Below are 27,461 nucleotides of genomic sequence, written 5' to 3' on the forward strand. Positions count from 1 at the left end.
GCAATACTTTTGTGAATGATTATTGCAACTCCATTATGTGTGTAATGTGTTTCCAGAATCATTTCTTTCAATATTATAATCATGGACATAAAAAAAGTAATTATAATGTTTTATTTTAAAGTTTTGTTGAGGTTTAAACCATGTTTCACTGTAATTGCTATGTGTATATTGTGATTATATAGAAAGTCTATGAATATATGCTTGTTACTATTTAAACTTTGAGCATTCCATTGTACTATCTTCAGTTTGGAGATATCCATTAAGGGGATAAGGAAAATTTATTGTTAAAGGACGTTTTCAACTTTTCTTTTATGGATGCAAAATTAATAGGTGTCTCTTTATTATTAACTATTTGAATAATTGTGTTAACTAAACTATTAACAAACCTATCAGATTTCATGAGATTATTTACTTGAGTGTCTAAATTGCGTGCTGTTAAGGCTGGAAAGGCATTAGTATCAAATAAATCTGAATATGTGGCATTCCTAGCTTTTATTTTATTTTCTTCTACTTTTTCCTTTTTAATTGGACATTTAAAAGAAATTGCGATATGATTACCCCCACAATTTGCGCATTTTGCATCCTTGGGAGCAACCTGGCAAGATTTAAAGTTGTGTTTCTCGGCACAAATTGAACATACTTCTAAATTGCGACAATATTTAGCGATATGACCAAACCGCATGCATTTGAGACATTGTTTGACAGGCGGGACATATACATTCAATTTATGCCGCCAAGAGTCCAAGTAGATGTACTCAGGCAAAATGGTGGTAGCAAATGTAACAGCAACTGCCTGAGTGGGCATAAACGAAAAACTACCGTTATCACTTCGAACACGTCGCATGAAACGCCTAACCTGCACAACATTCTTGGAACTCCCGATCAAGGAAAATATTTCTTTATTGGACATGTCAATTGGGAGTTGGGACAGAAGCCAGAACTCCAGTGACCTCCGTGTCCTTAGCGGGAATTGATGCTTTGAAAGATAATTGATCCAACAGTTTTCTATTTCGTAAAAACATGTTTGCATTATTTGGCAAATCGAATGTAACACCAACCACAGACGTAAAAAAAGTACGGACGTAACCTTCTCTAATCACGAGTGAAGCCTAGTTATGGCCGCCCGTGTAGGACGTGTGCGTGATATGAGGGTTGCCATATAAATCATAAATTTCCCTACTTTTAAATTTTGTAAACTCAGACAAGTTAAATGTATTTTTTATACTTAAACATATTTTTATGTTTTTTTCGCTTCAGAAATGTAAGCGGTTGTTAAAGACGTCATAATGAAAATATTATTTTTATGACACTATAGATAGAAAAAAAAACACATATTACGTACAGAGAAGTATATTATTTTAGTAATAATGATTATGTACAAACATTTACAATAATAAAATTATTACTAGCTATTTGACCGAGCTTTGCTCGGTATTCGATAAAACACGAATAAAATGACATTTTCTAAAAATAATTCCTAGCTAGACAGATTTATCGCCCCCGAAACCTATATAAGAAACCTGTATACGAAAAGATATAAGATACTGAAGTCCCGTAACCCGTTTCATCAAACAATCAAGTAATGTTAAATAAATAATGGCTTGTTAAATCAGTTAACGGCCTGTTAGAGCTATCGAGAGTTCTACCATGCGCTAACGTCAAATCAAATCACCTAACATGGTGTTAAATTTATTCCTGGTCTAGAGGTCCATTCAATATTTTCAATCTCAATGACGCTCGGGTGACTACACCAATAGCACCTTCCCTCCCCTACTACTGAAGGAAATCTAAGACAACTATTTTATCTATGGACGCTTCACACCACGTCAGTCTGACCCCGTGCTAAGTACCTGAAGGACTTGTGTTACGGGTACCAGACAACGGAAATATATTTAATACTGTTATACTATACATATATTTAAGATTTTTATTATATGATACACATATTTAATACACACCCATGACCCAGGAACTTTGAAAACTTTTTGTTCCGTCGGCAGGATTCGAACCCGCGACCCCCGGCTTGAGCCACCGACAGCCCACCCACTGAGCCACAGAGGTCGTAAAACAACAGTTATATCCACTTTTGTATTTAAATTAAGAAATTAATAGGGGTGTAGACTATTTTTAGGAAATATATTTATTTTACAGATGTACCATCAAGGAAGTTGATTCCTATGCAACTGACAGACCAACGTTATTTGGTCGAATACTTATGTCAATTCAATGTTAATTGTGATCTGTCGGCTGGGTTTGACGTAACGCAACCAAACTACTTATGTCCCCGATTTGCATAGGAATCAACTTCTCTGATAGTACATAAGTATTTTGTTACACCTAAAAATATGTATAAAAAATAAATACACTCATATTTCAATAAAAAAAATCACTTATTAAATATAAAAAATATTATAAAGTTATTAAGTAAAATATGTCCATTTTCGGTAATTCTATAATACAAACTCTCAAAAAAACAATAATTTGTATTAGATTTCGTTTACTGTCACCCCTTTTATTGTATTCCTGCCTAATTACTGGTCAATAGTATGCTAAATACTTACATGACACTAATAAAAGACAATAAAATTAATTATTTGATTATTTAAAAATAATTTAAAATTTTCCCCGGTTTGGGGAAAATTTCCCCACTTTGTTATGGACATTACTGACCTGTTGAAGTTGAATTAATATTTACATTATTTTATCAAAATACTTTAAAAATATGTTATCTTACCTATGAAATATTATTCCTTGATGTTTTTTGTGTATTGTTGTATTGTTCTTACACCATTTTACAACACAAGATGGCATATTTATTTTTATTTATGAATGACAAAGATGTGTCACCGCGATGCAGTCTAATTGCGTAATGGCAGTACGATCGGCTTATTACAGTGCGAGTGTTTGTGCAAGATGTGTACATATGATCGCCTGGGCTTATTAAGGGTGCTTCACTCATTTCTTAATGGCGATCCGTCCGTATTTTTTTTACGTCCGTGACACCAACCTTATATTTGTTAATACTGCGCAAATGTATAACACCTGACACCCCGTGTTCCCTTATGCCCTTGGAAAGAGCTAGACGATCCTTGTCGCTGAATACAATTGATTCATCTAAATTGGTAAGAAAAACAATCAGACCTGTCTGTTTGGAGTCCTCAGCATACTTACGAGTATACCCTTTTACTCTATATACCTACTGAATATTTATCTTTGGATTCCTTTTCTGCCTCCTTAGGCTTAAAATTTGAGCTCGCCGAGACCATGGATTCTGCAGAGTCAGAGTCCGCAGATTCCAACATTTCCTGCGACTGCTGGCTTGAACCTGAAGGGAAGGGACCGTCCCTCTTCCTCTTCTTTTTCGGCATTACAAGGTGTTAATACAACACTACACACTTATGGCGGCTCTCGACATAGGCGAACGCGTTGGCCAACGCGTCTGCAGACGCGTTGGCCCAATGTGTAGAACGGGCGTTCGCGCGTTGGCCGTAGGTATTTAGACGTTGGCCAACGCGCGAACGCCCGTTCTACACATTGGGCCAACGCGTCTGCAGACGCGTTGGCCAACGCGTTCGCCTATGTCGAGAGCCGCCATTATGTACGCCACAGAAAATAATATTTGCAAAATTATTATAAAATTTACTCTCAAATTTAGATTTTATAAGAATTTTTCTCAAAAGCGCGCCTTTCCACTTTAACAGCTTCCCGCCTTTTTTCACAGGCACAAAAAAAAAACACTTGACATCACTTTGAAGTTTGACAGTCAGCTGTTTTGTTTTTTTTTAATTAAAAAGGCAGGCCACTGACCTCCAATAAGTAAGGCAGGCCGACCGCCGATTAGATTATAAATTCTAATATTATGTCTGTGAATTTACCTACCTAATACCAGTTATAGCATTTTCGGCATATCTGAACTGCCCCGGGGCAGTTCAGATGCCGAAAACCATACCGTAAAAATTTTAAATACCCTTGTAATTTGTAAGTTGTAACTTGTATGTGGCAAAGTACACCCGTGGACCGTGGTATAAATTAATACACCCCCGGTGTCAGTGCCAAGGCCAACTGCCAAAGGCCAACAAAATTTTTTTTTTGTCCTACCACAAAAAAGTACCTACAAAAAAGTACCTACCTAGGTAAATAAACCGAAATTTAATGGAAAATAAACCATAATTTTGAAGAATTGTAGAAATTTTTAATTTTTGTTATTGAGAGAGCATGGTGTTGAGTATTCAGAGAAGGTGGCAGCGAAGATTTTTTCATAAAAAAATTCCCCGTTTTGCCTTAGGATTGTTGTTTATTTACATTTATTCTGAATATATTATTTACTACGTTATACAAATTCAGGTAATTAGAGTTTACGTGACATTTAAACTAAAGTAGAAGTTAAAAATACAGTACCTATACAAAAATATTTATTATTTTAATTTCAGTGTGACTGGCCTACTTTGAATGTTGAGGATGAAGACTCAAAACCTGTGTATGCCATGGTGCTGGCTGACACGCATCTCTTGGGAACTCGCAATGGTCACTGGATAGATCGATGGCGAAGAGAATGGCAAATGCACAGAGCTTTTCAAACTGCTATGACTCTACATAAACCTGAAGTGGTCTTTGTTTTAGGTTTTTATTTCCTTTTAATCTGAATTCCAAGATAGTCTTAAAAGTATGAAGTTAAAAGCACATAATATAATTTTAGGTGATCTTTTTGATGAGGGGAAATGGTGTTCTCAAAATGAATTTGAGGACTATGTGAAAAGATTTTATTATTTGTTCAAAGTACCTGAAGGTACCACTATGTATGCTGTGGTTGGTAACCATGATATAGGTTTCCATTACAGGTACCATAAAAGTTTTTTTTCTTTGGATTTTGATGTTAATTGTTTACAAAAATACATGGTATATAATTGTGTGGTAAATGAAAAGTTAACATTTTTAGCATAACACCTCAGCTAGCTAGTCGGTTTGAGACTAAATTAAATTCACCACCAGTCCAACTGGTAAGCATCAGAGGGAACCATTTTGTGTTGATTAACTCAATGGCCCTGGAGGGAGATGGCTGCTCACTGTGCTCAAGAGCTGTTACTGAAATTGATAAGATATCTGGTAAGTTTAATATTTTACATAAGAATAATTAATATTGTTGTATCAGGCTGATACTATCAGTCAAAATATTATTATCATTCATGCATTTTTTAATTTTTTTTTACTTTGGCTGGTCCCCCCAAAAAGTATTATTAAAGATACACTGATATGTAGAATATTGATGTTTTTGTTAGTAGTACTAGTAGTAAATATAGTTAATTTCCAGATATATTAAAATGCAGTAGCGGCTCTCCTCTATGTAAGAGCCGAATAAAATTAGAACAGTATAGCAGGCCTATACTAATGCAGGTATATCTATTACACTTTTTATTAATAAAAATGTCATAATCTAATATATAAAAATAAGTCGGGGTTTCCTTCCTGACGCTATAACTCCAGAACGCACGAACCACGGTTTTGCATTCGTTGGAAAGGTCTCGGGCCCCGTGAGGTCTATAGAAAAAAAACCAGAAAAAACTTCAAGAGAAAAGCAGCAGGAAAACAGAAAAAATCATTTTATGGCAAAACAACATTTGCTGGGACAGTTAGTCTATACTAAAATTATAAAGCGGAAGAGTTTGTTTGTTTGTTTGAACACACTAATTTCAGGAACTGCTAGTTAATAATAAATTGCATTTTGTATTATGCGATATGATAAAGTTAATATATCTAGCGGAATAGAGAAACAAAACAAGAGAGATGTCACTATCAGTGATACAGCGTGGTAAAAAGAGACGTGTGATACATGACAGCAGCACTCTTTTTTTGACGTCCAGTCGGCACGTTCAGCACGTTGACAATTTAATCTCATAGCATTCGTGTTCAATCATGCTTGTGTAAGTGTATACGTACACATATTTTTCACACAGATGAAAACCAATTTTGGTTTCGTCTGACAGCTCGAGATTGTTGCTCTATTCCGCTAGGTATATTAACTTTATGTGCGATGTGCAGCTGTTTTGGTTTAACATTGTGGTTTTGACTATTTACAGCACTATCCGTTGTACAGGGAATCAGACAGTATATGTACAGAGCCGGACGCCGCACCGCTGCCCGAGAGAAACGCGCTGTTTGAAGAGCGCAAGGACTGCCTGTCGCGAGAGTCCACAGACTACTTGGTGGAGAGTCTTCGGCCGCGATCGGTTTTCGGCGCGCACACACACCATAGCTGCGTGATTCGCCACAGCTTCATGCCTACCGCCAAACATAAGATCGAATTTATCGAGTATACTGTACCATCGTTCTCGTGGAGGAACCGACCGGATCCGAAATATTACTTGGTTAGTTTAATTATTATCGTCGCTCACGAAATTACGTAACACTCATTAGTCTTTATTTTTCCTGGAGTTCAACGGGCTACAAAACGATAAAGTGATAATTGTTATTTATTGCATAACGGCAGATTTTGCCTTGACCTCCCGCTTTTAAACAGAAACGAGAGCAACTGCATATAAAACGAGTCAAAGTCATACAATTTATGTTCTCAGATAAGTGTAACCCCCGACGAAGTGAAGGTAGCGAAGTGCGAGCTGCCCCGGGAGTGGACGATGAAGGCGTCGGCGGCGCTCATGTTCGTCGCTCTCGTGATCTACACCCGTTTCGCTCGAACCGCCTCCGACTTCAGTTGTAAACATCTGTACGTAATTTGTTTATTATGCGCCCTGCCTCTATGTGCAATGATCAACATCGAACTCGTGTTTTTACCCTTTAATGAGAACGAGGCCGATCGAGATGACTTTTGTGTCTCTTTCGCATTAAATACGATTTGAAAAGACCTAGAGATTTCGGAAGGGACTTAACCTGACTAATTTAGTGTCTGACTCATAAAGCATTCGTATTTCGTGTACTAACCCACAAAAAAATTACGTATTGAGTTATGAATGTAGTTATTTTCTTTAGATGGTTTAGAACAAGACTGCATTCAAATTTTAACAACAAAAAATTGTGGACACCAATGCTTAGTATGCAGATGGTAGAGAAATTCGGCAATAGACCTAGCGACACTTCTTGCTAGCCTTGCCTTCCACAGGAATACGATAGAAGATTAATAGCTTAATTTTCGTGTACAGCGAAAAAGCTATTAATTGATAGGTCAATCGACGAATTTCTATCATTTCGGCGACCGTGCTATAGGCAAACAATTTTCCATATTCAATCCAATAGTTGTAGAATCCCTAAAATAGTTAATTAAGTATAATTATTAATTACTAATTAGTGTTCACTATTATTTAAGACACTCTTAATAGTTATTAAGGCGACGCCTTGATAGTTTAGGCTGTAGCGATATCGATTTTTCTCAGCAATGACTAAAGCTAAGAAATTAAAGTTCATTGTCAGTATTCATCATGTCTTTGTCTTTGAATTACACATAGCATAAATTGGTTCAAGCGTACTTTAATTTACTTATATGAAATGTATTTATGGTTTTTTAAATTATCCTGTAATTGTCCTTTCCATTTTTTGCTGTTCCATTGCTTGGGCCTCTCATAGAAAACAAGCAATCTAAAATATATCCAACACGGTTATTTACTTTAACGCGGCGTCACCTTAATAAACATCACTTTGTTACAGATCTGGCAAGAAGGTGTGACTATTGCACTACAACCATTTTTATGCTTGTTAGATGAGGAAGCAAGATTGACTTCGAGGTAATTAGGTAATTATTATGCCATAATATACTCTTAAATACTGGAAATGAGTTTTATTCAGGTTCTCAGTGTAAGCCTTATTAATTAAAATATTTACGACAATGAAATTTTGCACACTTATAGTTTATATGGTGAAGGAGTGCATCGAACTAATATTATTTTGAAATTATGCTTTTATCACACATTTTTTTAACAAATAAAACATTACACACACTACAACACACACGAGAAATGACAGATTTTTGAGTTGCAAGCCTGTACATACGAATTATACTCTTTTATTTATGGTTGAAGTCTGTTGACAACAAGTTGACAAATTGAAAATGGATTATAGTTTTTTTTATTGAATATAAGATACTATTAGACAATGCTTACACGGCCAGTTTGAGATCAGCTAATTCCCAGAGACAAGAGTTGAAAAAAAATATGATAAAGTCAATATTTTTTACAAAATACAGGTAGTAGTCCTAATATTGTTGCAAGTAAGGTCGAATTTCGACCATTGGGCGATCTCTATTCTCTAGTACTAGTAGATGTATAACAGCTTAAAGTAGGTACTAGGTATATAGAAAAATAATATTAGTGAACCAAATAGAACATAAGCGTAATTGTTAGGTGAAAAAGTAAGAAAACTTTCCAAACCTATATCAATAAGATAAAAACAATGGTTAAAGGGGAATAAGTTTAGAAAAACATTTCTTTTGTTTGCTCTGTCGAGGTCGTTGAAGCCGGGTTCATGAATATTGTTATAATGTAAACTATATCGTACGATATCTGCACAATAACAATACATACAGTAGGGTAACCCAGCAATAAGATAAAAACAATGGTTAAAGGGGAATAAGTTTAGAAAAACATTTCTTTTGTTTGCTCTGTCGAGGTCGTTGAAGCCGGGTTCATGAATATTGTTATAATGTAAACTATATCGTACGATATCTGCACAATAACAATACATACAGTAGGGTAACCCAGCCGTGTCCTTGAAATTGAATTCTCTCAACTCACAGACGCGTAACGTGGTACTGCGGTGTTTTGCTCTCATAAGTTATTTGAAATCACATATAAACGTGTGCATGCGCTAATTCGGGCAGGCTAATATGAACATACCGTACTGTCTTTAATTATATTGTGATATCTGTGTTTATTGTTCGGAGTACATTATTTTGATGAAAATGGGTTTGGCTCTGAGTTCTGACGTAAATCGCTTATTTATGCATATCATTATTATTATTAGCGTAGATAGTAGCTTCTAGAGCCTAGTTCTGGGATAAAACTTATTTTTTAAAATAAATTTTGTATTCGCAAAATAATTGCCAAAAACTTTTCTTGCGGCACTTAGCAACAAGTTTCAAATGTTTATCGACCTTTATGTAAGTAAGTAATTACACTGTGGGTGAAATCTAATGATAAACAGCCTTTTCTGCACTTTCTCAGAACAAGCTATGTTCCGTACCTTGATGCGATTTTTTATATTTTTTTGTAATAACTACATATTATTTATGAGTAAGTAGGTATAGAATATTTATTAAAAAAACGAAAAGATCGAGTAGGGGAGCTTAAAGTGGTTTTAGAGCTCCATACACAATAGTTATAGACTCATATATCTCAGAAGAATAAGAATGTTTATTCAAAAAAGTATGGTAGATTTATAGCATTTTGACTTGAAAGCATGCTGTGCTTTTCAAGCTAGAATGCTATAGTTTATAGTATTTAGCTATCAGTGGCGAAGACTGGCTCTTCTTTAGAGGGATGCTTCAGTCTGTGTAATAGTTAATAGGATTTGGGTAACGGTTTTCAACATGTAAGAGGTAAGTAATTAAGTATGTAAAGCCGACAAGAACAGAGTTATTAGAACCCTGTCTGTATAAAATATAACTGGTAGCTACTTGCAATTCTAAAAAACAGAATATAAATACTTGCAATTCTAGAAACAAAATCGATGTATTCCTAGGATAAATCAGACTTAAAAATTAAAATTCACAATCATTATCACTTGTTAAGGTGGTAAAACTTGATTTTTTGTCTATTAGGTAGGTGTTGTTGTTAGTCATGAATGAAAACTATTGTTGAGATTTTATCACAGGTACAAAAACGTTATAAGCAGCTGGTTGACTGAAAACCTGTTTAAACTGAAACAAACTTGCGGTTGCTACATATGGTTTTACTAACCTACTTTTGTATAAGTACTTAGAAATTATAGTAAGTATGTAATTAACGTGTTTTCAAATGAAATAATTATGATTAACTATTTATTGAAGGCACAATATGTAAATAATATCTATATTACATAGTTGCAAGGCAGTTCGCATGAATGCGTTATCTGTACATAGCTTGAGTATGTCATCAAAAATCTAGTAGGTACCGCTCGGTGACCTTCTATATTCTGTCGTCCATTGTGGCGTTTAAAACTAGTTAAATCTGGTTTAATTTAATAAGGATCATAATATAAGGGTCAGTTTATAAGATAAACTACTTAAGACTTATGACGTTATTCAATTTTTTTTATAAAATAAGGGGGCAAACGAGCAGACCACCTGATGGAAAGCAACTTCCGTCGCCCATGGACACTGCAGAAGAGCTGCAGGTGCGTTGCTGGACTTTTAAGAGGTTAATAGGGTAGGGGAGGGTAGGGAAGGGAATAAGGGTAATAAGGGGGTAGGGGATTGGGCCTCCGGCAAACTCACTCACTCCTCGAAACACAGCGCAAGCGCTGTTTCACGCCGATTTTCTGTGAGCCCGTGGTATTTCTCCGGTCGAGTCGGCCCATTCTTGCCGAAGCATGGCTCTCCCAAGGTAGTTTTAAAAAGTTTTACTTAAGAGGAGTCCACACCGCCCTTTTTTCCATACAAACGTTGTCCCCTGTTTCCTCCCTGGATAATGCTAGTAGAGTTATAATTTTTTTCCTGAATATCTACGGCCACTAATACAATGTCCCTATGTTTTCTTTTTTTTCATAATTTAATTATTAAATAAGATATGAACGTTCAAAAACCCAAAAAAATGGCCAGATTTTCCGCTGTGTTCAAACGTCCAGAAAATAGATTTGGCTAGATTATACAAAAAAAAGGAAAACATAGGAACACAGCTCAATCCTTTTTTAATCTTTAATGAAAAAACTACTTACTTAAATCGGTTAAGTTTTGGAGAAGGAATCAGGGGACAACGAATCGTTGATTTTCTGGATTTTCTGCAGTTGTCTCTATCGCGTTCTGCGGTATAGGCTTGAGGTAAGGGAGACAGCTATAGATATTACAAGTACTTTTTTTTCATTTCTCTAGCCCCTGGTGTATCCTCTTAAGAGTAGTTAAGAGTAATAAAAAAATGAATTATCAAATTCGGCCTTCTTTACTTTCCGCCCGGGTACCAATTCCGCGAATACCAGTAGATACCAATTTACCCGCATAATATACTTACAAGTTACACTGCATGTTGGTAAATGTGGTTAAATCAACTGCAGAATATTTTGGGAATATGATATTACTTCTTATAATTTGTATGTGTACCTAGACATTAACCCCCTTACTAATAAACGCTGTATAAGCTTTGAATAGTTATACAGTGTTTTGTCTTCTTCAGTCCAATTAAAAATGTCACTTGTGTGACAGGAACAAAACACTGTATAACTATTCAAAGCTTATACAACGTTTATTATAGTTTGTGCGTTTTATGATGATATGCGTGACACATTATAATTGGCAATAGTAGGGAAGTTACCTAACAAAAATTAATCGATAATTTTAAAATATCGAACCACTTCGTAAAGGAATTGCAATCGAAATTATCGATTTCGTACTGACATTTCAGTGGTGCTGACGATTTAAGATGGCCGCCCTTTCTTATCGATTTGATTTCGATTCAACAGAGTCAATCTCTATTGACATAAGTTCCTTTTCATGCATCCGAAGGTACCCAACAGAACTTTTGAAACTGAAAAAATTTCGGCGTTGTTTAAACAACTGAAAGCATAAGTCAACATATCAATTTGCTTCATCATCATCATCAAAACGATAATTATACCATGGGTCATCACATTATTACCCAATTATTAGTACTTTTCGTGATATTTTGCATCGAAGCTGATGGGTTTGATAATTAATTCGCTGTCTGTGGACCGATTTTTAAAATTCTTGTGTTGTTGTATAGGATATAATCTAAATTTTGTACAACAATTACGAAAGTGGTAATCTGATGATGGGATCTATGAGCAGTCGAGGTAAATCCCTGAAATTTATTAAAAATTAAAGTGCAGACAAAGGTGTCTCTTGGTCCGAAGGCACTGAACAGAACTCCTGAACCTTTAAAGATAAAAGTTTGGAAATTGCAGCATCGCTTAGATAACTGCAAGCATTTACCACAATTCCGCTTACAGTAACATAATGTGAATATTATGTAGAACTAGCATTCGTTGTGGTTATTTACGCATGAAGCCTTATCTTGTAGATAACTAAAAAGAGTAAAATTATTATTTTTCAACAAAAAAATTAAACCGACTTCCAAGGTAAAAACAATATTCTTAAAAATATAATCTTAAAAGTATGAAATAATAATTATTCTTCATTAGCGCCTTTTTCGAAATTCTGTTCTCAATTTTCATTCTTTTGAAGTCGGTACTGGCTAAGTTCTAAGTCTAGTATATCTCGGTATACTTGACTTAGAACTTATTACTATTATACTTAAGTGTAAGTACTCACATACGGTTTTGCTCGATCGAGCAATCACGTAGAGTAAAAACCACGGCTCGGGCTTTCGTCCACACATTATATTGCTCGATAGTTTTACTCCATTTCGAAGGAAATTAGCTACGACTAATAAAAACTAAGGAAGAGTAACTGTTTCAAAAATTTGTCAAGCCGGCTCGATTCGAGCTTTCAAACTAGCTCGATGCGCCATCGAGCTGTGAGTTTTGCTGTCCACACGGTGGTTTTTGCTTGATTTCGAGTAAAACTATCGAGCAAAACCGTATGTGATTACTTAGCATTATATTTACCTATACTTAACTCTTACAGAAATTCATGTTGCTGGCATTGTTTGTGAAGTTCAACGTATCAGATAGAGACAGCAATATGAATTTAATATGTTTCATAATGAGGGGAGTTTTACAAATAAGACTCATTGAAGGTATTGTTGACGTTTTAGTTTTTAATAAAATCGAGCTTGAAGCTCCTTTTACTATTTTATTCCATTGTAAAAAAAACTTGTTTTCACCTGTTTACCTGAATTTTTAAAATAGCAATAACTTTTAATTCTCTTGTAGAATGTTTACTTCAATAATAGGACTGCTAGTCGCAATTAGCAAAAACATGAAATTTTCATAATAAGGAAAATGTAATGAAAGAGGAAAATTGTATATCAAATATCAATTCTTTATTCATGACTTAATAAATATAAAATAACCAGAGACTCCGCACGTACATCTTATCATCGACGCTATGCTCCGAGGTTAACAATTAATTCTATATTAAATACTTAAACACAGCCCGAGAGGGGACAGATAAGGAATGCGAAACAAACAAACCTACCTAGCAACTACACATAAAACTAGTTATAAATGCTAATAGGCAGAAATACTAATACGATCGGCTCGCTTTATGAAAGCGGGCCTACACCTAACACTATTTTTGGTTTTCACCGGCATACTGCTAGTAAGTACCGGGCTGTCTGGGGGTCACTCCGGCATGTCGCTGAGCTTGATGCCCCCGGGCCGGCGGTACATGCGCTCGTGCATGGGCAGCTCGCCCACCGCGAACCTGCCCAGGGCCTTGGTCGCCATCTTGGAGTGGCCGGAGCTGCGGAAGGCCGTGCTCGCGTCCCGCCCCGCGTACTCCAGCATGATCTCAGCTCCACCCGGGTGCTACAAAGAAAGAGACGACTCGTCAGATACCGAGAAAAACATTCTTCAAACTCGAAAATGCTTTTAATTGCGAAAAAATTTAAATTAGCGACGTGCGAAATAATAGTAATTAGGTAGGACGAGGATGTAAATTATTCAACATTTTATTTATAGCAACATAATGATATTCGAAAAGGTGCTTTGTTAAGGTGATAGTTACCTCATCGAAGAAGGTGGTGATGTCGTAGACGCGGTCGTAGATGACTACCCAGCAGTCGTCGATGGTGTCGTGCATGGCCACCTCGGTGAGGCTGATGACGCGGTCCTTGGAGTCGTCGGTGCCGGGCTCCGGGCTCGCCGGCCACTGGTCCCGGGGCTCCACGGCCCACGGGTTCACGATGCGCAGCGCCGCCATCGTGAACGCCATCAGGTCGATCTCCGAATCTTGTTTCACCGGTATCGGAGACGAGAGTTTAATTTCGGTCGGTGATTGTACCGCCGCCATTTTTCTTTTCACTTCGGAAGGTTTCTCTAGAATACTCTTCTACGCGACTGTCGATAACCGACCGATGTCTTCTACTGATTTTCAGAACTGAAAGAGAAATAAATGTGTTATCGAAACTGTCAAAAGGTGTTTACAGTAGCGAGCTCCGGCCGTCGATAGCGGTATCGCAAGTTATGCTCGCCGACTCTCATCTCATCTTGAGGAAACTGTTGATATTGCGCTATCCGCTGATAAAAGCGGTGACGCAAACGAGTCGTTCGAACTGATCGGCCTAATCTCGTCGGAATCACAATGAGGGGCCGGCTCGTGAACGATAGCAGATAAGATATTAGATCACTACGTTCATTCATGAATGCTCGGTTTTGTTTATTTACCTTTTAATCGAGTCACTCGATCGCGATATGTACTATCTCTGCTGATGCTCGAAATCCGGGGAACGATTCTCACACCAATTATCACTGTGCCACCACTGTTCGTATTTGTGTTTGGAGTCAAATATTTCAAGCAAATGCATGGGAGCGTAGATCATTGCCACAAAGTAATGTCGACTTGGTTCATCTATAAGTTGCGATTTGTGAATGAGTGTCGAGTTCGGGCGCGCGTGCTTATATACCGGCGTGCGCACGCGCCGCCGTCTGATGTAACAGCGCGGTTATCTTGCGCCCGCGCCGCGCCGCAACTCTGAAACTCTACATTTCCCAAGTCCCAAACTCTACATTTTCGTATAACTGTAACTGTAGCCAAAATCAAATCATACATTATTTTTGCCTTATCTTTTAATTCGAAAGGTCCACGTCGTTATTTAAAATTTCTTTATCATACTTGATATAGTTGTTATTCCACTTTTGTGCAAAATCACTTCAGATAAATTATAATTGAGGAACTACAAGAAAAATTCATTTAGAATCATTAGTTATTAGTCATTACATAATTACTTTATTGTAACTGTCTAAAAATGCATACATTTGATGATTTGTGTAACTTTTCCGTTTTATTAAGGAAATTCTATATAAGTACAAGTACAGATATCGTCACAATTGATTAGTACTATCGTTAGACTACATACCCAAGAATTAAAGATTTATATTCAGATACAAAATATAAATTCAATTACGTTTGATTTTCAAAATAGTCTAAGGTTATGTTAAAGAGCCAAGGCTTCATGTATTTAAAAGCGATAGCTCTATCATTAAAAATGTTCATTATTTTAATTGAATTATTTCTACCTACCTCATGAATTATTAAATACTAGATGACGCCCGCAACTCCGTTGCGCCAAAATTCGTTTATCACGCGGGAACTTTACGATAATTTCAAACATATTGTGTGTAATGTATGTTCTTTAATCCTTCAATCGCGGATTCTTGGAAATCTATCGTTATTCTATTGTTGTCGCGGCCACCTGTGTCTAATGGGCCTTGATAGGTTAAATATCAAATAGCAACTTTTTACAACAATTACTATAGAACGTATAATATTAGTTAGTAGTTATTAATTATACGTTTGTAATTGCTCGGCGAAATTTCACATCGCAATGACTAGGCTTTCATTGATAAAAGGTCAGTGTTTAAATGCACAATTAATGTACACTATAGATAACATAACACACTTTATCGAGCGGTAAAATATGTGTATAATCAGTAGGTAATCACCACTCGACATTATTTATCAGAATTTTTCCTCATTTGTGTATGATGACCGAAAACACGCTATCGTATCTAATATAATATTTTATAACTTATTTATCATGAGTATACAGAAATTTAAGGCGATCTTTACATATTATATGTAATAGTTTATTGAACTTAAGTAAATTATATGATTACGAGATGACGCCTTGCTCCTTGCGCCAAAATTAAGTTATCGCGCGGGAACCGTAGAATTATCCGGGATAAAATGTATCCTATGTCCTTCCCTGGGACTCAAAGTATATCTATAGCAAATTTTAGCAAAATCGGTTGAGCGGTTTGGGCGTGAAGATGTAACAGACAGACAGACACACTTACGCATTTATAATATAAGTATTTTATTAGTATTTAAATTTCACATTTCCCATGGCATGGTATGGCGTGCGCGTCCGCTCGAAGATGACGCAACCTCACAAGACACTTACCTACTGCTTGCGGGGCATAACAACTTTATAGGACACCTCAAAATAGATGCGCGCGCGCAATGACATTACGGAGTTTTGTAACCCCGGGATTATCGGAACGGTTGAACACTTTTCTAATCAAGTCTTAGGTTGGGTACCCAAATAACTTTATTATATAGGAATAAAATGTTTTTACTTTCCTTTTGAACACATTTGATTGTTCATCATCAATCCCCAAGCGGCAACAGGCTGCCGCATAGCAATTGAAAATATATTGTGTCTACGATACCCACGATGGAGGTATTAAAATAACTATAGAGTATAGAGTCACCATGGGAAAGGACAATGTCCCATTTTTTACTGCGGGAAAATATGCGGTTCCTGCAATTTCAATATGAGCGTGTGTTGTCGCACGAGACGTCAATTTTTATACTTAACATAAAAGTTTAAACTCAAGAAAAACAAGACATTATTTTCAGATAAAGTCAAATTGTATACTTAATCGTTGAGCGGTTTCAGATGAAATCGATGATGAAATTTATGGATAAGACGTCACAACTTCGAATAACAAGAATAATGAACCTATATGAAAATATTTTGATCGGGCGTGATGTATTGTTTTGGTTGACCGGCATTGGTCAGTATCGCGCGAGGCTCCGTGACGTAGGGCGGTTAATAAACCCACAGATAGTCTATGATATCTGCATATCCGCGCGTCATTGTTGACCCGCGCTCTACTCTACTCTACGACTGTCCCTCGATCTAAAAGCTTTTGTAAACATTTTGTTTTCAGCGGTGAGAACTGAGGAAGTTACGTACTCATGCGGACTGAATACTACAACAGGTATATGGGTTTCATATGGCGAGCGTGAGCAAATCGCACCCGAACTACCGACCCTTAAAAAGTAAAAAAACGTTTATTTCAGGTAATTATAGGTTAACCCATAGAAAAAATTCTTAAACTAGAAGGAAATAATTAATTTAAATATGCATGTATGCGGTATGCCTGCACCCTCTGGTGCACCCACGTGTGCATGGACCCAGTGCTTCAGGGGGGCTGTCCAGCTTATCACTGAGTATTTTCGGGAAAATAAAAATAAAAAATAAAGAAATAAAATAATATTTATTAGACACTGCATGAAAATTAAGTGAGGTGAAGCGCCTGCTACCCTATATAGGTTAGGAAACCTGTAGTTAGGGCTAGCATAGGGTTGCCATCACCCAAATTGCCTTGGCCAGTCAGGCACGACAAAATTCCCGGACATTTGGCCGAAATGTGGTTATTTCCCCGGACACCTCTTAAAAAGTATTTACATTTTACAATTTCGTTTTGCCAATTTTTGCTAAAAAATCTATCTTTTCCAATTACAAGAATTTGTTAAAATCTGATTAACTTATGTCCTTGAAATCGTACTTTTTGATTAAAGAAGAAATCGTAAGTATGCTTAGCAAGTTTTTATCTTTCGTTTGTTGTTGCATGACTAAAAAGTTGGATTTCTTTCGACAAAAGTGTCGGGGTTTCACCCGGACACTTTTAAAAAACCCGGCCGGACGATCCCCGGACGCCCTTCAAACTAGGACAAATCCGGGGAAACCCGGACTGATAGCAACCCTAGGCTAGCAGTCTCTTTTTCTCTAAATACAGAACAAACAATTTTATATAATACAATATTAGCATAGTTTCCTATTTGAAGCTGTAGGTTCTTTTTACAGAATATTCTGAGAATTTTTTTTTTAGAAAATGTATAATTTAACTAAATGACGCCCGCAACTTCGTTGTCTGTCGGTCTGTCTGTCACCAGGCTGTATCTCAAGAACCGCTATAACTACACTTCTGAAATTTTCACAGATTGTATATTTCTGTTGCCGCTATAACAACAAATACTTACTTAAATTTTATTATTCAAGGGGGCTGCCCATACAACAAACGTGATTTTTTTTGCCTTTTTTGCTCGTTATCAACAATAGCTATGGGAACTTGAAACCTTAATTATAAATCACATCAATCAAAATACTTAATTATATTTGTGCTGATATAACAACAAATACTGAAAACAAAATAAAATTAATATTTAAGGGGGATTGCCATACAACAAACATGATTTTCTGGGCCTTTTTTTCTCGATATCAATAATGACAACCGGCAGGCAGTTGAAATTTTCACAGAATCCTTAATAATTATAATACGTGTACTTAATTAATAATAAAATTAAAATATAATTAAAAATAGGCCAAAAGTTGTGTTTTGTATGGGAGCCCCCCACTTTTGGCCTATTTTTTCTCTATAACGACGGTACGGAACCCTTCGTGCGCGAGTCCGACTATCACTTGGACGTTTTTTTTTCAAATCGTCAAAATAATAAGTTTTAAAACGCGAGCAGAAAAACAAGATCACGTGAGGAAAATGTGAATACTTATTTATTATTGAAAACGTTGCGCGTTGACGCTAGATGGGGCGAGTCCCGTTTCCCAGTACTTATCTAAAAACTTAAGCGGAAATTTTTATTACCTTATAATGTTATTGTTTTACAATATGAAACATACGATAACCCTGCACTGGAGAACTAATAATAATTTAATAACTTGTAGACGAATGTGTAAAAATTTCCTCTTGTAAATATAATGGCAATGATATTATCTATTGTTTGTATCATGTAAGATGGTTAACTGGTTACAAACATCTTTTCATATCGGTGGTTCAAAAGGGTAGGTGGGGTGCTACGACTTACGGCTGAGATCAGGGCTCATACCACGAAACGGTTTGAGACTCAAACAATCGTACGAGAATGTTGCGTCCTACTCTTACAAACGTCAAATGACGTTGTTAGAGCAGGACGTGGCATTCTCTTCCGATTGTTTGAGTCTCAAAACGGTTTCGTAGTAGGCCTACTGAGTACTTGCTTGCTTTCTGAGTACTTGCTTGCTTTGAAGTTATATATTTTATTTGTTTTTAGCCGTGAAATATCAGGATGTAAAAAGCTTAGTTGCTCTCAATCGATCACCCATAAAATCTGTGCCCGGACCTAGAGTTTCATCTGTCACGTGTCATGCCCTAATAGCAGCTCTACATTATGTTATTTGTCGAAACCTTAAAAGTTGCACCTGTAACACCCGACTAGAACCCAGGCCTACAGTCACTAAAGTGACTCTAGACCTAACGGGACGTTGCATGACGACGTCAAGGAGGTAGGATTTAAATAAAGATAAGATTTATCTTATAAATAGGTCAGAATTGCGTGAAAGATAAAATTGTTTATTATTCCAATGAGCATCACAATATGCATTTCAAAACAAATGCTGCGAGTCCAATAACATCAAAATATTATGACTCGGTTGCTACGTCTACTTTATCTCACAATATATTACAAATACTCAATTAATATTAACAATTATTATTTATTATTACAATAACAAAATTATTTTATTGTGTTTTTTAGTCATGTCACCACTGTTTCCTTGTTTTGTCCTAACAAAAGTCTATAGTAATTAGTATCCCACCAAAAACATTTTCATGTAAAAATGTTGCCAAGATGAGAACATAATATTATAGTTCGTCGTGTCAAAAAGTAGTGAGATCTCATGTAGAGCCAAGTTTCTAACCTTACATACTCAACCCTAAATCTAAAAACCTTAATTTTTACCCTAAAGCGCGGCAAAATATTTGATAATAATATTATAATGTGTCAGCCGCACGAGGAGAATCTATAAACTCTACACATTAGTCAAAATCGGTGGCCTGGCCATTTATCATTAGTTACTGTATATTAAGTTCAAAGCCCTGGCGAATAACAAAATGGCCAAGCCACCGATTTTGACTAATGTGTAGAGTTTTTAGATTCTTCTCGTGCGGCTGACAAATTATAATATTATTATTCTTTTGAAACTATTAATTATTTCCTGTCAATCTATATATTAATTATACGTGAGCCAAAAACTTTGTATCCCTTTTGATGAAAAGTGGGGAAACGTAGGTGAATGAAATTTTGCACAGTTATAGTTTATATAGTGAAGGAGTGCATCGAGCTAATATTATTTTGAAATTATGCTTTTATGATACATTTTTTTAACAAATAAAACATTACGCACACTATAACACACACACTAGAAAAAATGACAAATTTTTGAGTGACAAACCTGTTCACAACAAGGTGACAAATTTAAAATGGAAGTTTTTTAATTGAATCTTAGCCAGGTTCTGGGCCAGGGGGGGGGGGGCAAATTACACAGATTCTGGGCCAGGGGGGGGGGGGGGGGTGCAAATTACGCAGATTCTCGGCCAGGGGGGCAAATCAGATTTTTTTATAAGCTAGGTTAAACACCTAAAGAATAAAAAAAAATATATTTTTTTATTCTTTAGGTTCATCAGCCCCCCCCCCCCCCCCCCGCAACTCGGTACGCCCATGATCTTAGATATACTTTTTTCGCTTATATATATATATATATATATATATATATATATATATGGGATTCAGCTGATCTCAGACTGGCCGTGTAACCATTGTCTAATAGCTTCTCGAATCTCGGAATCGGCTCCAACGATTTTCATGAAATTTAGTATATAGGGTGTTTCGGGGGCGATAAATCGATCTAGCTAGGAATCATTTCTAGCAAAGCTCGGTCAAACAGCTAGTTATTATTAGTACGCTCAATTTGGGTAACTTCGACTTGCGGTTTAACTTTGAACAATACATTATTGTATATGTAATCAAAGTTAAACCGTGGTTCAAAGTTACGTAAAATGACTGTACCTACGTAAGTTCTTATTAGTATTGGTTACCTCATGTTTTTTACTTTTTATTAACCTTGCGGCCTTGGTGTCCCACGATCTTTGAGATGTCTATACTTACTGACGTTAAGTGAAGTATGAAGGACGAGATAGGTGATACAGTAGGTAAAGTAATAGGAAATCTTATCCAGACAACCTTCGAAGGCTATTAACCTTTTTTATGTAGTATAATAATTATTACATCTTAACAGAATATGTAGAATAAATCGGTAGTCGCCTATAGGTATGTTTTTTCTTATAAATATATTTTACTAGATGACCCGGTGAACTTCGTATCACTTCCCTTATAATATTATGAATCTTCCCTTCCCTGGACTTCCACGCATAATGATGGATAATGAAATTTACATATTAGCATCTGCTTTGCGTTCTTAAAATAAAAACCGAAACTCCCAAACTTGTATCTATAAAGAGTTAAGAGTTCCCTCGGCACCTTCCGAACCATGATACACTTCGGTTCAAAACCTTAATTGTTGGTAGCATAATATGCTTCGAATACTTCTCACGAAATCGAAATGTTTCCATTCCACCACATGTTTCCACATACATTTTGAAGAGTTCCCTCGATTATTAGCCTTCATCAGGTCACCACTTTGTGAACGTGGTACTGAATTGGGATGATACCCTATACACCAAAAGAAAAATTTTGATAATCGGTTCACAAGCGGTGGAGTAATCATTAAACATAAAAAAATGATCATAACACTTCCTCCATTTTGAAAGTCGGTTAAAATTGTAGCCTATGTGTTATTCAGATATATAAGCTATGTTATGGTAAAGTTTCATTAAAATCCTTTCAGTAGTTTTTGCGTGAAAGACTAACAAACATCCATACATACATCCATACATCCTCACAAACCTTCACCTTTACTTATAATATTAGTAGGATTTAGGCTTGTTAGTACCCATGGATGAAATGACAACATCGAAGTCAGTAGGTTCTTATTACCACAAATTCATTGCTTCAATTTTAAGTAACAATAATAATTACTGAATGATTTTCGATTTGCGAACGAGATCGCGACAGTAGCTAGTTTAAAATTAACAAAAACAAAAGATGATGCAATTATTTTTGACAACGCGATAGAAAAAATAACACGGAAATAATATTGTTGTTTAGGTGGTAATAACTGAGCTTATCCGGCGATTTATTGCATCATGATATGACATTAAATCCTAAGATCCGACCGTAAAATTCTGCATGAATAGTTTTTTTCGATCAAATATATTTTAAAATAATCTTTAGAACGTATAGAATGGATTAATGTTGGGTTGCCTTGTTAAAAGTAGCCGCAAGTACCTCTAATTGAGTAAAATGAAAGCCCGTAATACAAACTTGCGTGTATTCAATGGAAAAATAAGAACTAAAAAGGAATGACATTGAGGAATGACAGGACACTACGCATAAAAATAAAAACGCCTGTTAAATAAAAATTGAAATCTTGCGGGTTCTCGACGTCCTCAAATTCTCCCAGGCATAATAATTGTAGGCCTGAACATTTGTCTTAAACAAAAATGATGGCAACCCCAGTTTGCGGCTATTGTGGAACTGGCAACCATGGATATTCATGCACAAAATGCATAAAACTTTAATTTTGTATCAAAATTATTAAAAAAATCGATGCTTCAATTTTGATGATGAACTATGTCTGTTTACGGGCTGGCAACACTAGGTTGCGGCCGACTTAGAGCTGGTAACCATTTATACCTTATTTTGTCTCGTCATTTTCTTTCAAATGATGTAAAATTTACTGAAAAAAATATTCAAACAAATTTGTTTGAATATTTTTTTCAGTTAATTGCATGAGATAAATGCATAATTATGCATTTATCTCATGAACATTAAACTTAATTAGAGGTACTTGCGGCTACTTTTGACAAGGCAACCCAACATTAATCCATTCTATACGTTCTAAAGATTATTTTAAAATAAATTTGATCGGAACGATTCCTGCAGGATTTTACGGTCGGATCCAATACTATTATTTACATAATAAGATATAGGTAAGTAGTAAGTACACATAGAATTTAAAATGCATCATCTAAACATACATAATATTATTATCTACACTAATATTATAAAGAGATAAACTTTGTTTGTATAATTGTAATGAATAGGCTCAAAAACTACTGGACCGATTTTAAAAATTCTTTCACCATTCGAAAGCTACATTATCCACGAGTAACATAGGCTTAATTTTATTTTGGAAAAAATAGGTTTCCGTAAGATATTTTGGGGTTTTCGGATATCTAATATTATAAAAATAAGTCGGGTTTTCCTTCCTGACGCTATAACTCCAGAACGCACGAACCCATTTCCACGGTTTTACATTCGTTGGAAAGGTATCGGGCTCCGTAAGGTCTATAGAAAAAAATCAGAAAAAACTTCAAGAGAAAAGCAGGAAAACAGGGAAAATCATTTTATTGCAAAACAACGTTTGCCGGGACAGCTAGTATATTATATTCCTAAAATGTAGGTATAAAAGAATAATCAATTCTGTTTTTATTTCTTGTTTTGTGTCAAAAACATCTTAAAATAATTATTCAAATTATGTATAATATTGTCATTTGAAATTAAAATGGAAGTTACTATAGTAAAAATAAAGAAACCTGAATGTTGCTTAATGTTATGTAATGCGCAAAATAAAATAATATAAGTAAGCCAAAGTAGTCCGCTTAGTAGTTTTTATGGTAAAAAGTCAGAAAATAATATTTGTCCATCCATTCTTCCTTGTACCTAACATAGATACTTAATGATAAGTTTTAATAAACGTATAGAATATCATATTTAGAGTCCTCGCGTGTATCATTTTATCACATGATCATAGCTTGTTGAAAGATTTCTAATATTTAAACTACCAATTGTTTACCTAACTGTATTGGTCAGTTGTCTACATAATCAGTAATATCACAGTTTTATCAGTAAAAACAATCAGATTGAGAAAAATCCACGGGCTAAATAATATAACTCCTCAGTCCTCCTAACTAGTCATACAATTAATATACACTGAATGAAAGTATTAGTTAAGTAGTTGAGGCAGACACAATAACTTCGATGCGGCGTCGGAACTAGCATCTTAAATATTTGCGAATTTTTAAAGTGTTTATTATAAGATTTTGTTTACGAGCCCGTAGTAGTAAGTTAGTAATTTGTTTGTAACTTGTATCTAATCTTTAATTCAGTAGCAACCGCAGTTCGATTTCCGAATAGAGCACATAGAGCAATGTTTACATTAGTTGGCTTTAATGACATGATATTAGTGCACGTGGCAGCTAGCGATGTATGTATGTGATATGATGGGGGCACTGATGAGCCGCCCAGCTCCACTCCAAACCGGTTCAGTTTCGATAAGGTTGTGACTTTACGTACTATGATTTTACATATGAATAGCGTTACAATAGGTTACAATACAATTTTACTATATACTTTATAATTACAACACACATAAATTAACTTGGCACCTGCTTTTCATAGAGCTTTTCTAAAACGCGGTATTAACTAAATCTGTACCTCAGAGGTATACAATAATAACTCCACTTTTAAAAAAATGTTTTTTGCACTATTAAAATCGTGAGAACCAGTTCTACGTAATGGTATATGACATTAAATCTTGTTACATCTAGGAAAAGAAATATCCAATCGTATATGACATTAAATCCACTAAAGTCTTACTGGTAAAGGACCTCAAATGACCATTATTTACCTCTACGCTTCTCGCAAACTTAATGTTCTTCATTGGACTTTCATTCGACACAACGAGAAGTAAACAATAGCATCTCCCTTAATCGTCTTATGCCATTGATCTTTATTTCTTTAATTTTGCATGGAGATATTTTGGAGTCCCAGGAAAGGACATAGGTTACTTTTTGTCCCGGAAATATGTACGGTTCCCGCGCAATAAACGAGTTTTGGTGCAACGGAGTTGCGGGCGTCATCTAGTTTAAAATAAGTTGTATTTTGATTTTAGCTTTGTGAAGTAAATTTTGTTTCATTTTGCTAGTAAACCCCTCAAAAAATCTATAAACATTTCATTACGCTACATACTGACTAGACACATAATGTTTCTAAATGCTGAATTCCAATAACATCCACACGATTTATTCAGAGGTAAACAGAAGTATGAAGCATCTTTATGCTTTTTTAAAACACCTTAGTTAATTTATGATGCAAGGTTAATAACCTCAAGTCCACAAAATCAGACAAGAATTAACTTTAATATAATATTGTGTAATACAACATAATTTCAACAAATATTAATAAAAAATAATGTTCAGTTTGTTGCAATATGTTTAAAGCTACTATGTCCAAATTGCATTTAAAGTTTCGCTCCGCGCATTTTTGCCTGTCCTGTAAAATTTTTGTTTTGTCAGTTAATGTTGTATACCTCTGAGGTACAGAATTTTTTTCATACTTCTCCATAACTTCTTTCTTATTCTTAACTCTACGTTGCTTGATTTGTTATTCTTGGCCAGAATGACTTTTTATTTTAAGTTAATAATAATCTAAAGATAATCTATTAAAATAGTACCGAAGTACATTTCTTTGCATAATTGTATTCTTAAATTTGAGTTTATGAGTATAACTTGTGTTTAAAATTTCATTAAGTACATTTTTAGTCCTAGAACCTTTACTGATTTGTCATATTGTCGTCGATCGTTTCGAGTACGAAAGGTGAAAATCGTAAAAGGATAGAAGGATATTAGTCAGGGATCCCTAGAACAAAAATGTTATTGATTACTATGAAGCAAATTTTTTGTGAGTAGCTTCGTTTTGATAAGACGAACAACAATTTTATCTGCGAAAAATCTCGAAAGTGGTACAACAATCTTATCTGCGAAAACGCAGATAAAATTGTTGTTAGTCTTATCAAAATAAAGCTACTCACAAAAATTAGCTTGATAGTAAAAAAAAATGTTCTAGGGAACCTATATATTATATTATATCCTATATAATATATTCAAAAGCCTTTTCATCTATAGTGACTCAGTCTTGATTAAACCATACGCTGCTCGATATAAGACATTACGTGAGCTTTTGTTACCTTACATCAAAACGTAGCAAAGGTGAATACTATGGAAGTACTTAGGCGTAATAAATTATTATATTATACAAATCAAACATCGTCCTTCTCTATCTCTATTCACACTCACGCCTTTCATATCATGCCAGGAGAAAGAGGACGACGCGGAATCATCGCCAAGTTAGTTTTACTATGAATAAAAGACGAACTACCTATAATGATTATGAAAAAAGTATTTTGAGCTTTAGGTTTTATCAATGCCCTTTTAGATAATATTCGAAAATATTAAAGAAAAAACAGCAAACATGTAAATCTATCTATCTGTAAAACAAGGTTTTTTGTAAAAATAAAACTATCGAGCATTTTTTCAGTAATCGTGTTTTCGTCTTGAGCATTTAATCGTCATGAACTGAAGTTACTTGTGAAAAAAAAAACAGTTTTCTAGACCTTATACAGATTTTGAGATCTAGGTGTAAGTATGAAGTCAAGTTAGGGTCAGGTGCATTCTTATAGATTAATATTATGTAGATTTGGGTGTGTCCGTGAGGCACCAATGGAAGTTCGAAGGGGAGCAAAACCTGTTTCAAAGTATTTATGAATAAAATTATAAAATAAATAATAGTTTCAAAATATACTTATTAAAAAAATATTGCATTGTCATTGGCTCTTGATACGTAGGTATTTTACCGCGGCAATTCGTTATTCTACTGATCTCATTAAAGGTCGTATAGGCAAAAATACTTACGCAGCGGAATGTGAGTAGGCTGATGTAAATTCTGGCGTCCAAATCGTCAATGCATAAAGCCATAAATTATGATTTATGTCGAGTCGGCAGTCGGCACTCGTCCCCGCCGCCGCGTGCGCACGCGCCGGTTACGTGGTCTCCGCGGGGGGCTTCCTCGCGCGCATGATAGACGAATAGAAACTCTTGCGTCAGACACTCTATTTTTTACTGCTTTGACATTAGTGGGTATTGATTTTCAGCGCCAGTCACGGCCGAACTCAGAGACATTCAATGATTATTATTTAACTTTAATTTAATTAAAAGTTTCTTAGAAAATTTATAGAGCTAATGTCAAAAACTTTATTAAATTTAAGTTAAGTAATCATAAGTGCGATAGCACTTTGTTATTCGTTTAGTGAAGCGAATGTAAATATGCTCGCTTCGTTAAACTCACTAGTATAGGGGGTCAAACAGGTTATGATGATAATATGACTTATGAGTTTATTTCGACTAAGCAAGATAAGTGTTAATTGTTATATTATTATACCTAACTGTAAAAACAAAATCATTGGCCGCGCGCGTCTGTCGTGGGCCTTGGAAGCGGTGCCATCCATTTTTTCATACTCTGAGTTCTGACTATAATTATTATTGTCGAAAGCGGCCGACGACAGTCGTAGGCCGCGCGCGGCTGTAATCGATCGCAATGCACGGAATTGTACCTTTAAACTTTCGACTCAAGCATGATTTAGAATAATTTATTCTTAATAATAAGG

At 35.4% G+C, this 27,461-nt stretch overlaps 2 protein-coding genes across 2 annotated transcripts; one reads left to right on the plus strand and one right to left on the minus strand.

Annotated features, from left to right (window-relative positions):
• Positions 1-4,045: 4,045 nt before the first annotated feature.
• Positions 4,046-7,771, plus strand: LOC121730371 (metallophosphoesterase 1-like). Its single transcript, XM_042119392.1, has 8 exons — positions 4,046-4,344; positions 4,431-4,620; positions 4,697-4,838; positions 4,937-5,103; positions 5,309-5,391; positions 6,075-6,362; positions 6,570-6,718; positions 7,654-7,771. Exons 1-8 carry the CDS (start codon positions 4,216-4,218, stop codon positions 7,670-7,672), a joined length of 1,167 nt encoding a protein of 388 aa, XP_041975326.1. The 5' UTR covers positions 4,046-4,215; the 3' UTR covers positions 7,673-7,771.
• Positions 7,772-13,072: 5,301 nt separating this feature from the next.
• Positions 13,073-14,658, minus strand: LOC121729505 (cytochrome b5-like). Its single transcript, XM_042118035.1, has 3 exons — positions 14,440-14,658; positions 13,781-14,152; positions 13,073-13,581 (listed from the first exon to the last, which is right to left on the minus strand). The coding sequence occupies exons 2-3, from the start codon at positions 14,063-14,065 to the stop codon at positions 13,396-13,398; spliced, it is 471 nt and encodes a 156-aa protein (XP_041973969.1). The 5' UTR covers positions 14,066-14,152; positions 14,440-14,658; the 3' UTR covers positions 13,073-13,395.
• Between the last annotated feature and the right edge of the window lie 12,803 nt (positions 14,659-27,461).

The sequence above is a fragment of the Aricia agestis genome, chromosome 1, assembly GCF_905147365.1.
Source record: "Aricia agestis chromosome 1, ilAriAges1.1, whole genome shotgun sequence".
Lineage (NCBI taxonomy): Eukaryota > Metazoa > Arthropoda > Insecta > Lepidoptera > Lycaenidae > Aricia > Aricia agestis.

What these genes read in the sequence shown, in the direction of transcription:
- LOC121730371 (XM_042119392.1), top strand. Translation starts at nt 4,216, where the DNA reads ATGGTGTTGAGTATTCAGAGAAGGTGGCAGCGAAGATTTTTTCATAAA. An exon ending in ACTACGTTATACAAATTCAG is followed by an intron (nt 4,345 to 4,430) that starts GTAATTAGAGTT and finishes TTTTAATTTCAG; the next exon opens with TGTGACTGGCCTACTTTGAA. An exon ending in CGGATCCGAAATATTACTTG is followed by an intron (nt 6,363 to 6,569) that starts GTTAGTTTAATT and finishes TTATGTTCTCAG; the next exon opens with ATAAGTGTAACCCCCGACGA.
- LOC121729505 (XM_042118035.1), bottom strand. Translation starts at nt 14,065, where the DNA reads ATGGCGGCGGTACAATCACCGACCGAAATTAAACTCTCGTCTCCGATA. An exon ending in TCACCACCTTCTTCGATGAG is followed by an intron (nt 13,582 to 13,780) that starts GTAACTATCACC and finishes CTTTCTTTGTAG; the next exon opens with CACCCGGGTGGAGCTGAGAT.